We start from the raw sequence: 16,835 nt of genomic DNA on the forward strand, positions 1-16,835 counted from the left end.
CAACAGTCAATGTATTATTTTCAAGTGATCATCTTAACCCCTTGTGTTGTATTGAAACCTGTTTCTGTTGTTTTTGCTACATCTTAACTAACTTATTGTGCATTCATAACCATACAATCCTGTTGTTATTTTATTATATGGCTCTAAGACACATTAGACCACATATTTTTAAGTAAAACATTTGATTAAATTCACTCATTATATTTCCTATAGTGAGGACAGTGGATAATTATGTTATCTGACTATAATAGACAAATATAAGAATTCAACAAAAAAATGTTTTTAGAACTTAGTAACCTCTGTGCTGTCTTTTTATCTTGGACATGTGAAACTGCAAATCTAGGTGGCCCAGGGGTAATTCTGAAGATGCTCTGAGCTTGTGCTCGGCCGTCGATTGATCGAGAGCCTCAAGGGCCCAACCGCAGTGAAAAATATTTTGCTCATTGTAAAATCGATAGATACTGATGAATGAAACTCAACTTGGCATAGATATTTATAGAAGTTTATGCAAGACAATCTGTGCAATGTTGTTCATGCCACGCCCCGAACAAGATGATCAAAGGCCACGCTGTACTGCGAGAAAATAATTGTTCCCGTGGGAGGAAGGGGGGTGGAGGTGGAGTCAAATATAAATCTTGATTGAGCCTTGATTGAGACTTATGATTAAAGCAAGGGGAATTCTTTTTGAGTGTGTGTGTGTGTGTGTGTATGTGTGTGTGTTTGTGTGTGTGTGCACGCGTGCCTGCATGCATGTGTGTGTGTGTCCATATTCTGTGAGAAAAGGTTGAGTTCCTGTGGGGGGAGGGGTGCCAGAGGAATTGGGAGTACATGTGCATACTGCAAGAAAATAATTTTTCCACTGGAGGAAAGGGGTGGGGTGTCTTAAGTCAGAGATTCATCTTGATTGAGCCACATTTGACCCAGAGTTACCCAAAACATTTCAATGCACTGCTGGGTACCTTCAGAATTGGCTAACATGGTCAAAATCTGTTTTGTAGCGTTAACATACATGTAGCTGTTGTAGACGATATCATGAAGCCTTGTTCCTATAAAAAAAACTAGAAGGTAGTTATTATATAATCTTAACTTGAAACTGGTCACGGCAGACCTGAACACAACATACTAATTAACTGCTTAACCCTTCTTCTTGCGTTAGGTCATAACCCCCTTCCCATGCTATTTTCGGTCAAAATTGACCGGTGTGTTTTGCACAGTGATATCTCTGGAACCCCTTATCCGATTTTGATGGTTGACATCTCATTTGAACAGTCAAAGCAAGCAGAATCAAGGGGTTTCATATTATTTTTTGCAGTAAGTTCAAAGATAGTGCTTATTTTATATTACTGTATATTATAAAAATGCTTGCCATGTAGGCTGTGTTTACTGGAGATGGAAATGCTTTAGTAATGGCGCATTTCCACTACACGGCCTCGCTCGGCCCCGCTCGGTATGGCTGGGCCTCGTTAGGACTGGCTCACTTTATGGCGCATTTCCATTACAGTTTAGGAACTGGGGCAGTATCTATAGTAACGCAGTGTAGGCGGAGCCGTGACGTGATCTTCAGAGGACCCCAGAAAAACAACACAGCCGTTAGCTGTTAGCACTCAGAGCTCACAGCTCCTCATATATGTTCAGAAACTAGACAAAAGTTAAACAAGTACAAACCACAGACTGCCTGTGTCATGGTGAATACAGTCGCTGCTTTATTTATGTCTGTATAGGCCGTTGTTGTGAGTGTGGACGGTCGGAGCATATACTGCGTTAGCTTAGCCAATCTCCATTTAGAACACACGCATTTTAAAAAGTTTTTCGCCTGCCGTCTGTCTGCAGACTTGACAAAGCATTAATTCATGGTTTTTACTAACCGGTATCAGTATGTTGTTACTTCGGCATCATTTTGAAACGTGTATTACAATTAAATCACGGTCAAATATGTCCATCTTGTTGTAGTTGTAGCCCCCTTGCCAGCAATGCTCTCTCTAGTTTAGCATACTCAGCCCGACTCAGCCTCGTTGTCTCTGGCCCTAGACCCGCGATTTTATGAGGCCAGAAAAACTGTGAATTAGGACCCGCCGGCCGGTACTAGGCCAAGTGGAAACGCAACCAAAGACGGGCCGCTGACGTCACAGCCCTCTTAAACCGGGCTGCGCGCTGTAGTGGAAACGCGCCATAAGTGTTGTAGCTGAGATTTTTCCCGTTCCAATGATGTACTGTATGGGATGTATTGATTTGATACAAGCAAGCCAGTGTTTCATGTCATGGTCCGGACCCACCGGTGGGCCCATCAAGTTCAGCATTTACTGCACTCACTGTGATGAATATAAAATAAGACACTGATACTGTTTTCCTCAATGAACATTTATTGAAAGAGAAATATACCATAACAGAACGTGTGTGTGTGTGTGTGCGTGCGTGCGTGCGTGCGTGTGCGTGCGTGCGTGTGTTCACGCACATAGTTGGCAATGCAAAATTGTGGAATGTCACCTCAGGCTCCTCTCCCTCAGGAGCTTCTATCTCAGGGGCCTCTCCCTCAGGGGCCTCTATCTCAGGGGCCTCTCCCTCCTCTCCCTCAGGGGCCTCTCCCTCAGGTGCCTCTTCCTGGTCTGTTGTAGGCTCATAGTCTGGATCGCTGATGTCTTCCATTTCTGAGACATCTTCCTCTATCTCCTCTTCATCTGGTTCAATCTCCTCTTCATCTGGTTCAAAAAATGTGTCCAGAGCCTCTCGTACAGAAAATCGCCTAATCGGTCGCCTGCTTATTGTGTCAATGAGTCAAATGTGAGCAAGGCACAAATATAACTGCTTGAGAGACGGGAGGCGCATTTTGCGCGAGAAAGTGAGAGGTTTGTGTTTCTCGAGGGGCACAGAGCTCTCAAGGTTTGATACATTGTATCATACAGCTTGAGAAAGGGAGAGGTTCCCGTAACGTGTGTGTGCGCGCGTGTGTGTGTGTGTGTGTGTGTGTGTGTGTGTGTGTGTGTGTGTGTGTGTGTGTGTGTGTGTGTGTGTAGATGTTTTCCATCTGCAGGATGAACATAATACACTCATACCCATTCATTTTCTATGGAAACCGAAAACATCATGGGTGTTTCACTGTTGAATAAATCACTCAAAATTCAATGCAAGTGGTGATCATCAAGTGAATATGTTCAGAGGCCTAGTGTGGAGGATAACATAAGGTATTGAGGCAATTGGATGAAAAACACAATATTTAAGATTAAAACAAAAGTCATTCGGTCACTTTTGACCCGAAACGCAAGAGAAGGGTTAAGTAACACCTGCATGTTAAAATACTCATTAAAGGGCCCATGTCATGGCCATTTCCACTGATCATAATTACATTGTTGAGGTAAACTAAAATAGATTTATACTGTGCAATTTTCCAAACTCACATTGGTTTCGCATACAGCATCTCTGTAAAGTATGTGTATTCAGCAGTATTCACTCTCTCCACTAAACGACTCGTTGTGAGCCTAGTGTGCTCCGATTGGTCAGCTCGGCCACTCTGTTCTGATTAGTCAACCACCAGAGAGGCTCCGCCCATGTCTAACAGTGCTTTTTTCGGCTCGCTCTCAGCGGAACAGTCTTATAATGGCGTCGGTACAGCCGTATATTTTATACGCTAACTAACCGAACTGTACCTACAACTGTTGTTATAGAAGAGTAAGTTATTTTTACCTGTAATTAACTACTACTGTTTGATGAGAAATCAAATCATGGTTTGCTATATATGAATGATATGTTATAGGAGCAAATAATTCAGGGAAGAAAGGATAGGCCTACTAAGTATTTCCATCAAACTTTATTTTTAGAAATGTACAAAATGAATATCATCCATTCCTCCCCTAATAGGCGTTTTCGGCATCTTGCCTATCGCAGCTTTGTAAGCGGCTGCCGGGGCTTTTTAGGACGAGGCATCAGAGTGGGTCATCCCGGGTGTGTGTTGTCCGCCAGATACGCCAGGAGTTTCCCGATCTGGCTGGACGAAATCAAATGCAAATCACAAAATATTAGAGAAACTTAGTTGTTTAAGATTTGTTAGTAGTAGTTGTGGTAGGAGTGTGGATCTATCTAATCAACACAGTAAGCTTGCCAGCTAATATGCTAACCTAGCTTTCTTGTTTACCTTGGTAGCCAACATGATATGAACGGTAGCTCGGAGTTACGGCAACTATAATGTAGTGTAATAAAACTACTATGAACAAAAGCTAGTGGTTCATATTAGGCTAGCAATAACGTGTTTATAATTCAACCTGATCTCACCAGAATGCGTGACTCCACCACGACTCCTTAACACTGCATTGCGTGGTGGAGTCACAAACTTTGTTACATTTACGTGTCTGCACCACGCAAACAACGCCAATGTAAAGTGAATGAGGCTCCTTTGTTGTGGTGCACACACGCATTTCTACAACGTCCAGCAGTGAGCTTTTATTCTATAAAACGTTTTTAAAATCTACTGTATAGCTTGTAGTAACTCACAGGAGGCTTCTTTTATTTTATTTGTATTCATAATAATTTTTATTTTTCGTCAGAATGTATTATGGTGCATTATTCACCAATGTTTGTTCTCAAAAAACAATGTATTGTAAGTAATACAACTGTGATTTTATTAAATTAGTTCGTTTTTAAGGAAGGCCAGAGTTTCAGCTGTGTCAAAGAGATTGTTCCCTTTAGTTAACGTTATTTAAAAGATAATTATATTCCTATTTGATTAAGTACCCTTTATTGTATTACGGACCCAAAGAGCTGAGCGTCCATTCCCATTGGATAACAGAGCATTTTACACCCGGAAGTAAGTATTCTCCTTACTGTCCATTGATTTTATTTACAGTGATATCTGCACTACTCATCAACTCAAAAACACCAGATTATCCTTGTTAATTACACAACATTGATTGGTTTAAATTGTGTACAATGCTTTTGTATTTTCCCCTTTCGATTCGGAGAAACAAATATGTTTTCGGAGTGTGTGGATGGTAGAAGACACTACACTACCCAGAATCCTCAGCTATTGTTCCGCTTTGCCTCAAGCTCTGTGATTGGTTGACCTCCAACTGCATTCCAATGAAAAAAACGTTTCGTCAAAGATCAAATCATACTTTATTCAGCAGTGCTTGCTTTACTCTTTGAAAGTCATCACATGAATGCATTGTAATGAATGGTTTGGCTGCATTAAACATTACACATCTGTCGTAGTTCTTTATTTATCTACAGAGATCGGGCCTCAGAATGGACCGGAAACTATTCTTTTACCGTTCTATTTTAATTTCACAATAAAGTTAGTAGTAATAATTTGTTTTGATATTATTGTTTTTTATTAACTACTAGACCGCTGGGTCATGTTAAAGCTCCCATGTCATGCTTTTCCGGTTATTACCCGTCCCTTTGTGTGTTATGAAGGTTTTTATGCATGTAAACGGTGTGCAGAGTCAAAACCCTCAAAGTACACCCTGTAGCGAGTAAAACTCTAACACAGAAAATACCTCCCCAAAACGCCTCGTTGGAGATACGTCACTGCCCATTTGAGTCTTCCATTTAGTTCCGGGTACCGCCTGATGTCATGCGGTACCCGGAACGAAATGGACCAATCCCGAAGAGCTATGGCCACACCAGCAGCGGCGTGTTCCCCTCCAGAGGTTCGAAGAACCGGCATTTCACAGACGAAAGCTTCCAAAACATTGCCCAGTTTGAGGCCGGATATGCACAGCTTGTTTGGACCGTTTGGAGCAGGGGAAGATCTGGGTATACAACCTGTAAGTTTGCATTGTTATTTGTGTATTTATCAAACAAGACTGTTTAAATGTGTAAACTGTGTTGGACTGCTAAGCCATTGACACAGTGCTAACTGTGCTAACTAAGTTGCTAGAGTTTCCATATATCAACTCTAATATCAGCAGATGGCCTTGCATACATGTATCTCATAGCAGGAGAATGTCTGCATTCACACACACGGAATACTCATACAGTATACTGTACTGTGATTTACCGTACATTGTGACCGTACATATACTGCATGTAGCTAACGAGGCTAGCTGTATGCTAGCGCAAAACAATGTATTCATGCAAGTTACATTGTATGGTAGCAGAATACCCGTATACGATTGCAATTATAAACACGTTATTGCTAGCCTAATATGAACCACTAGCTTTTGTTCATAGTAGTTTTATTACACTTCATTATAGTTGCCTTTCCTCCAAGCTAACGTTCATATCGTGTTAGCTACCAAGGTAAACAAAGCTAGGTTAGCATATTAGCAGGCAAGCTGTTCATTACACAACTACTACTAACGAATCTAAAACAACTAAGTTTCTCTAATATTTTGTGATTTGCATTTGATTTCGTCCAGCCAGATCCTGGCGGACAATCCATGACGTGCTAAAAGGCACTTCTACTACTACTGAGGCGTCGTGCTAAAAGGCACCGCACCGACTGTGCGCAGGCAAGATGCAAGGAGGAGGAATGGATGATATACCGTGTATATATGTATATTTATGTTCATTTTGTACATTTCTAAAAATAAAGTTTAATGGAAATACTTAGTAGGCCTATCCTTTCTTCCCTGAATTCATATATAGCAAACCATGATTTGATTTCTCATCAAACAGTAGTAGTTTATAACGGGTAAAAATAACTTACTCTTTGTTATGAGCGGCTCGTAGGCCACAAAGACAAGGAGACATACACGAGTTTACAAAACCACGGCACATTTATTGTGGTAAATGCAGAGATAGGTGGTTGAGAGGATCGCAGAGTTAGTCTTCCTGCAGCCGCTTTGGAGAGAGACTGGGGCCGTAGTGTCCGGAGGTGTCCGTGATCGTGCTGATTAGCCTCTTCAGCTCCACCCCATCGTAAGACAAAGGCCCTGGGGCCGTCACACTCTTCTATAACAACAGTTAAAAATATATATGTATATAAAATATACGGCTGTGCCGACGCCATGATAAGACTGATGTTACGCTGAGAGCAGCCGGGAAAAGCACTGTTAGACATGGGCGCAGCCTCTCTGGTGGTTGACTAATCAGAACGAGTGGCCGAGCTGACCAATCGGAGCACACTAGGCTCACAGGGAGGGGGGGGGCAAGAGCTCCAACGAGTCGTTTAGTGGAGAAAGTGAATACTGCTGAATACACATGCTTGACAGAGATGCTGTATGCGAAACCAATGTGAGTTTGGAAAATTGCACAGTATAAATCTATTTTAGTATACCTCAACAATGTAATTATGATCAGTGGAAATGGCCATGACATGGGCCCTTTAAGACCATCTTTTCTGTGTTGCTGTGGGTTTTTTACATCGCTTTTTGTGTTACAAATATCAAAACAATAACAGAATATATCCGTCGTAAACTAAACCAGAAACAGCAGTATATTTTATTTTGTTAACACTGTAAACTTGACAGCTTTTTAACCCGCACCTCCTACTGGTTAAAGCACGTTATTACACGTTTAGAGTAATGCAATGCAGGTAGATTGGGTTGCTTTTTATTGACTGTTTTAAAATGCCTTTTTCTTAATGTCTTTCATTTTTGTAAAGCACTTTTGAATGTGTTATATTTGATGAAAACATTTAAATATTAAGAGTACATACTCTTAATATAGTGGGAAAGTGGAAGGTCAATGATATAAATAATATAGAATAGAAAATATCAAGAAGATACTGTAAGTGATCTCTACAATAAAACAGTTTAGTGCCTGATAGGAGGATGTGCAAAACAGACAAACTTATAAGGCTTTATTTAAACATTAAAGAATACTTTAGGTTAAGGTCTTCTTTTAAATAAGAAAAAAGCTTTGGGGGTATCTACAGATATTAAGCCTGACAAAGTACTTAACGTCTAATATATTGCATGGTTTGTTTTGGAACTTGACAATCAACTTTCCTTCAATGTTAACTATGTTGAAGCACTTATTTTAACTGATATTATACATATTAATTATACTCTTATAAGATGTATGTAGATAGTATAAGAAATGTGCAGAATATGTTTAATGGTGGAGGTACACAGATATCGATAGATGTCTTGTGATGCACTGTTGATGAACCTGTGACCCAAGTGTTTCATTCATTGCATAACTACACCGTAGTTGTGTATATGATATGTCAATAAACCTTAGAAAATCTTGAAATCTTGAAAGGGATGTGCAAAATAGCCATTATATACAGTTTTTAATTAACTATTAGTAGAGAATAACGAGTAATGAATATGCTTTAGGGATCTGCAGATACATATTTAGTCTTCTCAAGCACCCACTACCAAATATCTCGCCTGATTGTTGGCTGAATTCACTGAATTTTACTCAGGTGTAACTAAAGTCTGATTTAAGGGTTGTTTATATTTCACATCATTAATCCAAATCTGTAAAGTAACTAAAATAAATGTAGTGGAGTAAAAATACCAGGTTAACCTTAAAGAAAGCCCTCAGGATTATAATGGCGCATTTCCATTGCAGCGCGTAGCTCGCTTTAAGCGTGCCGTGTCGTGCCGTCCCCTTTTTTGGTTGTGCTTCCACTAGGCCTCGTTCCGGCGCGGCACGGCGCGGGGCCACTTTTTCCCCTCTTTTCTGGCCCTAGAAAATTGTGGTTCTATCGGGGCCAACAAACAGGGCTGAGTCGGGCTGAGTATGCTAAACTAGAGAGAGGAGCGCTGGCAAGAGGGCTAGAACTACAACAAGATGGACATATTTGACCGTGATTTAATTGTAATACACGTTTCAAAATGATGCCGAAGTAACAACATACTGATACCGGTTAGTAAAAACCATGAATTAATGCTTTGTCAAGTCTGCAGACAGACGGCAGGCGAAAAACCTTTTAAAATTCGTGTTTTTCTAGATGGAGATTGGCTAAGCTGACGCAGTATATGCCCCGACCGTCCACACTCACAACAACGGCCTATACAGACATAAATAAAGCAGCGACTGTATTCACCATGACACAGGCAGTCTGTGGTGTGTACTTGTTTAACTTTTGTCGAGTTTCTGAACATATATAAGGAGCTGTGAGCTCTGAGTGCTCACAGCTAACGGCTGTGTTGTGTTTCTGGATTTCTCATTGAAGATGACGTCACGGCTCCGCCTACACTGCGTTACTATAGTAACTACCCCAGTTCCTAAACTGTAATGGAAGCGCAGCATGAAGTGAGTCGGCCCTGTTAAGGCCCAACGCGGCCAAGCCGTACCGAGTGTGGCCGAGGCCGACCGTGTAGTGGAAATGCGCCATAAAAGACCCCCATCACCCCACAAACTGTTCTGTCTGCTGCCGTCTGGCAGGCGGTACCGCAGCATCCGGACTAAAACCACCAGACTCAGGGACAGTTTCATCCCACAGGCCATAAGACTATTAAACACCTGAACTTAGAAACAACATCCATAACATTCATCTGGCTGCTACTTAGAAATTATTTATCTAATATATCATATTCCAATCACTTGTATATAGACTCTTATTGCACTATTTCACTTTTTACTATTTTACTATTTTTCTTTTTGTATTTACTTGCACTATTTGTTCTGTGTAGCCTATCTGTTTTATTGTGTTGCACTGATGAGGTTCACGTAAAGCACGGTTAATGTATTATATTATTGAGGGAGAATTGTCCGGGGCTACAGAAAAAACATTCGGGGCTAAAGCCCCGGATGCCCAGGCCAGGCGACGCCACTGGTAAGGCCATCTGCTGATATTAGAGTTGATATATGGAAACGCTAGCAGTCCGACACACGTTTACACATTTAAACAGTCGTGGTAGATACCTTGTTTGATAAATACACAAATAACAATGCAAACTTACAGGTTGTGTACCCGAATCTTCCCCTGCTCCAAACGGTCCAAACAAACTAGGAATAGCATCGTCCTTCAGTTTCAAATGCTGTGCATATTCGGCCTCAAACTGGGCAATGTTTTGGAAGCTTTCGTCTGTGAAATGCCGCGCACACAGTAACGTTCTTCGAACCTCTGAAGGAACAGTGTTAAACAGAAATTTCAACCACTGACTTCGTCGTGGTTCTTCCGTCGGTAGGACATACAGCTCAGATTTCTCCTCACATTTCAGGAAACAGGTCCTTGGCATTGGCATGACTGGATCGATTGTGAACTGAACCAGAGCTTAACAGTAAATGTTAGGCTGGCAGAGGGTGCGGCCAGCGCCGCTGGGTGTGGCCATAGCTCTTCGGGATTGGTCCATTTCGTTCCGGGTACCGCATGACATCATGCCGTACCCGGAACTAAATGGAAGACTCAAATGGGCAGTGACGTATCTCCAACGAGGCGTTTTGGGGAGGTATTTTCTGTGTTAGAGTTTTACTCGCTACAGGGTGTACTTTGAGGGTTTTGACTCTGCACACCGTTTACATGCATAAAAACCTTCATAACACACAAGGAAATAACCGGAAAAGCATGACATGGGCCCTTTAAGAATCGTATTTACATGCAGCAGCACATATCTGCTTTGTCAGTTTTTTCAAAATATCTAATCTAGTAAACTACATTTGCGTGATGCCTTTTTTGTATTAGTCAAGAACAACTGGGCATCATCAAGTAATGTTTTATTCATTTGTTGGTCTTGCTTCCTTCCAAGTAGTTGAAACAGTATGTTATTTGTGTGATGGCTCTATTATAAATAAATAACCAGAGAACATAAAAGTTAATCCTTGAAACTCTAATAATCATTTGATTTAGAGATTTGATGGCCTTTATTTGTGTCGAGATACAAAGAGGGAATGCTGTTCAGGATTAAAAAACTATTGCCCTGTAATGAAAAAGAAAAAGTAAGATCTTCAAATACTTGAACTGCATCACATTAAATAAAGGACATTATATCACTTGAGTGCAGTCAGTTTATCTGTGTATCAAACTTGAGGGATGTTTTCAGGATGTTTGAGGAGTGTAACTCTTCATTACTTTTCCTTTGTCCAAAACCTAGCATTCATGATCTTTGTTTTTGGCAGTTTTGTTGCATTCTTCTTTGGTCTCATATAGCTGAAAGTACAGAGATTGTGTTTAGCCTGGCGCCTCACTTCGTTCATATGACATCAGGAGGTAAATCTAGCTTTCTTTGTGAGAAATGGGACAGAGGGCTGTCCAGTTTCCTTTTGTCATTTTCATTAGTTACTACGAATTGAGAAGTTTAAAAGAGCATATGAGAAATATGAGTCTATCAGGAGAAATGTTGGCCCGGTCTGTGCAAAGCTTACCTCTGAGATTAGGAAATGGGACTCCTTGAATATCTGTGGCTATGAAGCCTATATTTTTTTAGAAGAAAAGACCCAAAACATAAGGATTTGGTTAATATGTGATCTTTGTTTTTTATGTACAGGGTATTACTTTAGCCATGTGAAATAGAGATTAGGATCATGTATCTGTCACACATTGATATTTTAGAACTCTTATAAGTGCTACATTCCACTCTCTTGTAATTATGTTGTCCTCCTACTGTTATTTAGTTTGGAGGTTGCTGTCAGAGGACGCAGATCATAACAACCTGTACATTGCAGACTGTACCTATCCTGGCATTAATTTGTCTTGGGTGTCTTTCGTTTATGACCTTAAAAAACAGTGCAACAATTCCTAACTTTTCAGGCCAAACTGTGTGTTCATTGGAAGGGAACACATTATGTCTGATCACTTGTCAAATCTATTGTATGTTATGTTGCTAACCATATTTTTAAGGATTTTTAAAGGGCCCATGTCATGGCCATTTCCACTGATCATAATTACATTGTTGAGGTATACCAAAATAGATTTATACTGTGCAATTTTCCAAACTCACATTGGTTTCGCATACAGCATCTCTGTCAAGCATGTGTATTCAGCAGTATTCACTTTCTCCACTAAACGACTCGTTGGAGCTCTTGCCCCCCCCTCCCTGTGAGCCTAGTGTGCTCCGATTGGTCAGCTCGGCCACTCGTTCTGATTAGTCAACCACCAGAGAGGCTGCGCCCATGTCAGTGCTTTTCCCGGCTGCTCTCAGCGTAACATCAGTCTTATCATGGCGTCGGTACAGCGGTATATTTTATATACATATATATTTTTAACTGTTGTTATAGAAGAGTGTGACGGCCCCAGGGCCTTTGTCTTACGATGGGGTGGAGCTGAAGAGGCTAATCAGCACGATCACGGACACCTCCGGACACAGTCTCTCTCCAAAGCGGCTGCAGGAAGACTAACTCTGCGATCCTCTCAACCACCTCTCTCTGCATTTACCACAATAAATGTGCCGTGGTTTTGTAAACTCGTGTATGTCTCCTTGTCTTTCCGTTGTGGCCTACGAGCTACTCTCATAACAAAGAGTAAGTTATTTTTACCCGTTATAAACTACTACTGTTTGATGAGAAATCAAATCATGGTTTGCTATATATGAATTCAGGGAAGAAAGGATAGGCCTACTAAGTATTTCCATTAAACTTTATTTTTAGAAATGTACAAAATGAACATAAATATACATATATACACACGGTATATCATTCATTCCTCCTCCTCGCATCTTGCCCGCGCACAGTCGGTGCGGTGCCTTTTAGCACGAGCCCTCAGTAGTAGTCGAAGTCCCTTCCCCGTCATGGATTGTCCGCCAGGATCTGGCTGGACGAAATCAAATGCAAATCACAAAATATTAGAGAAACTTAGTTGTTTTAGATTCGTTAGTAGTAGTTGTGTAATGAACAGCTTGCCTGCTAATATGCTAACCTAGCTTTGTTTACCTTGGTAGCTAACACGATATGAACGTTAGCTTGGAGGAAAGGCAACTATAATGCAGTGTAATAAAACTACTATGAACAAAAGCTAGTGGTTCATATTAGGCTAGCAATAACGTGTTTATAATTGCAATCGTATACGGGTATTCTGCTACCATACAATGTAACTTGCATGAATACATTGTTTTGCGCTAGCATACAGCTAGCCTCGTTAGCTACATGCAGTATATGTACGGTCACAATGTACGGTAAATCACAGTACAGTATACTGTATGAGTATTCCGTGTGTGTGAATGCAGACATTCTCCTGCTATGAGATACATGTATGCAAGGCCATCTGCTGATATTAGAGTTGATATATGGAAACTCTAGCAACTTAGTTAGCACAGTTAGCACTGTGTCAATGGCTTAGCAGTCCAACACAGTTTACACATTTAAACAGTCTTGTTTGATAAATACACAAATAACAATGCAAACTTACAGGTTGTATACCCAGATCTTCCCCTGCTCCAAACGGTCCAAACAAGCTGTGCATATCCGGCCTCAAACTGGGCAATGTTTTGGAAGCTTTCGTCTGTGAAATGCCGGTTCTTCGAACCTCTGGAGGAGGAACACGCCGCTGCTGGTGTGGCCATAGCTCTTCGGGATTGGTCCATTTCGTTCCGGGTACCGCATGACATCAGGCGGTACCCGGAACTAAATGGAAGACTCAAATGGGCAGTGACGTATCTCCAACGAGGCGTTTTGGGGAGGTATTTTCTGTGTTAGAGTTTTACTCGCTACAGGGTGTACTTTGAGGGTTTTGACTCTGCACACCGTTTACATGCATAAAAACCTTCATAACACACAAGGGGACGGGTAATAACCGGAAAAGCATGACATGGGAGCTTTAACTATTCTCAATAAACAAAGAAGTTCATAATGGACACACTAGTAAAAACATATCACTAGAAGCAAAGTATTTCTGTAGCATTTTTGTTTAACAGTTAACACTGGATTGTCCTTTCTGTGGTTAAACTGAGAGGTTGCACCTTTATGTATTGCTGAATATCTGGCCTATTCCTCTTGTATTTTGCATGTTTTTCTGTTCATTAAAGCTAATCCAAGTTTGTTGTCCCTCCATTGGAATCCAGAGAATTATTATTTATTTAATGAAACGAGGATCTCCTTAAGCATTTATTTTAAAGATATTCAGTAAAGCTCTGTACCCTGACAGTAATCTGACAACAATGGCCAACCTAAAATGCCTTCCTTGCCAAAGACATAGTTGTCTTTCCACTTGTTGCTCCCTTTTTTGAGATCTGTGTCTCCCTATCAGTACAGGGGAGACAGACTGTCTGCTGAGAGCAGGTGATCATTATCTGCCACGCTCAGCGGACAGGCCTGCTGTTCATGCCTCACTGTATGTGGGTGGTATGCTGCACTGATACCTGCAAGACTCAATACTTCTCTGTACATGCTAAGTGTCGGAAATAATTAAAGGCATAAAGCAGTGACAAAAAGCACTATTATACAGTATATGGGTGGATAGTAAATACTGTAAGAAGACAAAAAGGATTCAAATCGGATCGACTTTCCAATTTCACATATATTCACACTGAACTAAGAGCACCGTGCAGCTATAATGTGTGGGAGTTACAAGCGACACTAATTGCTCCCAATCCAAGTCTCCACAGAGTGAGATACTGCCACCCCATAATAATTTAGTATTGTTTTTAACTATGAGTACAAGGTACTTGAACTTTAATACAATTCAGAGGCAGTTATTTAACTTTTTGCTGCACTTTATTTATTAAATCATTTGAGTTGCTCTGCGTTTTGAGATTAATAACACAAAATAAAACACATTTAAAGTATGATGTATTATTGTAGGCTAAGATAAGCATACTTAATTGAAATACACATGATGACCAAGAAGTATATGAAGTAGGCTCAATAAAATGTATTTCACCCTTATCAGATATAACATTAAAGGGATATTGATATGATCCAGTAACATACATTAATCAAAGATGCATAATTCTGTAATAAGTATTTTTAATTTTGGTGCTTTTTAAATCAAGAAACATTTTTAAAGTAGGACTTTTACTTGTCGAGTATGTTTATGTGGTGTTGCTAATTTCATACATATTTATTTTATGAAAGAGGTGAATCTCCTTGATGAAATAAAAACTAACTAAAAAATAAATATAAATACTCATAGATAATAATTGGAAAACTTAATAAAAATGATTGCAAGAACAGACTGACTACAGGCTTTGGATAGGCTATACAGTATAACCTATTATATCCAAATAATCATTATTTAAAATAATCATTATTTGTAATGTCTTAGTTTAGCTGGGACTGGGAGCCAATTTGTGCAGAGAAAATGATCTTATGCATGAACTGAACATAACATGTTTAATAAATGTGTTAATCAGCAACATGCTTTCATCCAAAGACAAGAGTTCATATCTAACACAATGCATTTAAAGACACAGGGCACCTGCTCTTTGATCGCCTCACTCCAAAGTGGGAATATGTGACTATTTTGAACACATCCCTGTGGCCCCTGTTTCAACCTAAACAGACTTCACAGTAGACTCAGAAAGTAGCAAAAACAGTTTGAGAAACCCAGCGAGATGAAAGAAGGCGATAACTGTGGTGCTTTGTACCTGTGGGAGGAGTATATGTGCACCTGCAGACACAATCATAGCGCTGCCTTTCTTAGCTGATCACAGATTTTTGCCAGCAGCAGGACGCACAAGCGGATACCTGAGCCATGGATGCAGAGGAGGAATCCCCCGCCGACCAGGGAGTGCAGCTCCTGGACATCAGCTCCAACTCGCCCCTGCCTGAGCCCAAATGTGAGGAGGAGACCGGCCAGCAGGAGAAACCTCCGTATTCATACGTTGCTCTCATTGCCATGGCCATCAAGGACAGCCACGACAAGAGACAGACGCTCAGCGGGATATACGACTACATCATCTCCAAGTTCCCCTACTATGAGAACAACAAAAAAGGGTGGCAAAATAGCATAAGACATAACTTATCTCTGAACGAGTGTTTCGTCAAGATACCCAGGGAGAACGGAGGGGACAGGAAAGGGAACTATTGGATGCTTGACCCCGCATTTGAGGACATGTTTGACCAGGGGAACTACCGGCGGCGGCGGAGGGTGAGGAGACCCTACAGACCTCCGAGTGTGCCTTACCTGACCGGGAGCTCCGTGGACTTTCCCGAGCCGTTCTACCTGCCTTATGTGAGCAGCTCCTGGAGCCTGCCCCAGCCGGCCGGATACCAGACGCCCCAGGTCATCACTCACCCCCGCAGCGTACCCCCCAGCGGCCCCGTGAGTTCATACTGCTCTCCCTCACACTCCCATCACTCTCCCTACGGCTCATACCACCGCCACACACCGGTGCTGGTGCCCCACAACTGCTTTCCCTACGGAGGAGTGACCCAGCCGCTGAGCCCCGGCGGAGGCACCATGTCGGTGGCGTACCAGCAGCTCAACACCTATTCACGGCAAACGGAGGTTCCGCTTGCTTATTCATTTGACCAGTAGGGTTCGCAGTTATTGACAGCCAGCATTGAGGTTTATCTGTTTCACCATTTCAGTTGGACTGCCATTCGTTTATAAGGTGAAGTTATCCGGTGTATTCATTGTTAAAAAGCTGTTGGTTAAGTTTTCTTCGGTAGGCCACAGTTTCAAATGCCAAGAAAGTATTGTCTAATCGCATTGCTTCTAAAATGGCACAGATCAAGTGTAAATTGCAGGAAGAAGCTTAGTTTATGCCTCTTAAGTTAGAGATCTATGAAGCAACCAAATCAAATTGTGTTTTTATATTTTTACACTTGTAATATGCAAACATTTTGTATAGGCCTTTACATTTTATATTTTGTGTTATTTATTTTCTCTTGGGTCATCCAATGCTCCAAGCTGCTATGCAAAATTGGTGACACCAGAGCACTGATCAGTTTTCTTATTCAATTGTGAATGTTTACTTGATGTAAAAATACATCATGTTTGTTCAAATAAAATGTTATTTTTGCATTAAATACCCTTATTGACTGACTTACTCCTTTTTATTATTATGCACATTTAACTTTAACAACTTAACTTTTAAGTTGTTAACAGTTTTTAGATTAAGGCCTTTTGT

General features: G+C 41.0%; 1 protein-coding gene across 1 annotated transcript; it reads left to right on the forward strand.

The window, feature by feature from the left end:
• The first annotated feature begins 15,385 nt into the window (after positions 1-15,385).
• Positions 15,386-16,750, forward strand: foxl2l (forkhead box L2-like). The gene has a single exon (XM_034145116.1). It carries the CDS (start codon positions 15,455-15,457, stop codon positions 16,238-16,240), a length of 786 nt encoding a protein of 261 aa, XP_034001007.1. The 5' UTR covers positions 15,386-15,454; the 3' UTR covers positions 16,241-16,750.
• Positions 16,751-16,835: the final 85 nt, after the last annotated feature.

Source organism: Trematomus bernacchii, unplaced genomic scaffold (genome assembly GCF_902827165.1).
Source record: "Trematomus bernacchii unplaced genomic scaffold, fTreBer1.1, whole genome shotgun sequence".
Classification (NCBI taxonomy): Eukaryota; Metazoa; Chordata; class Actinopteri; order Perciformes; family Nototheniidae; genus Trematomus; species Trematomus bernacchii.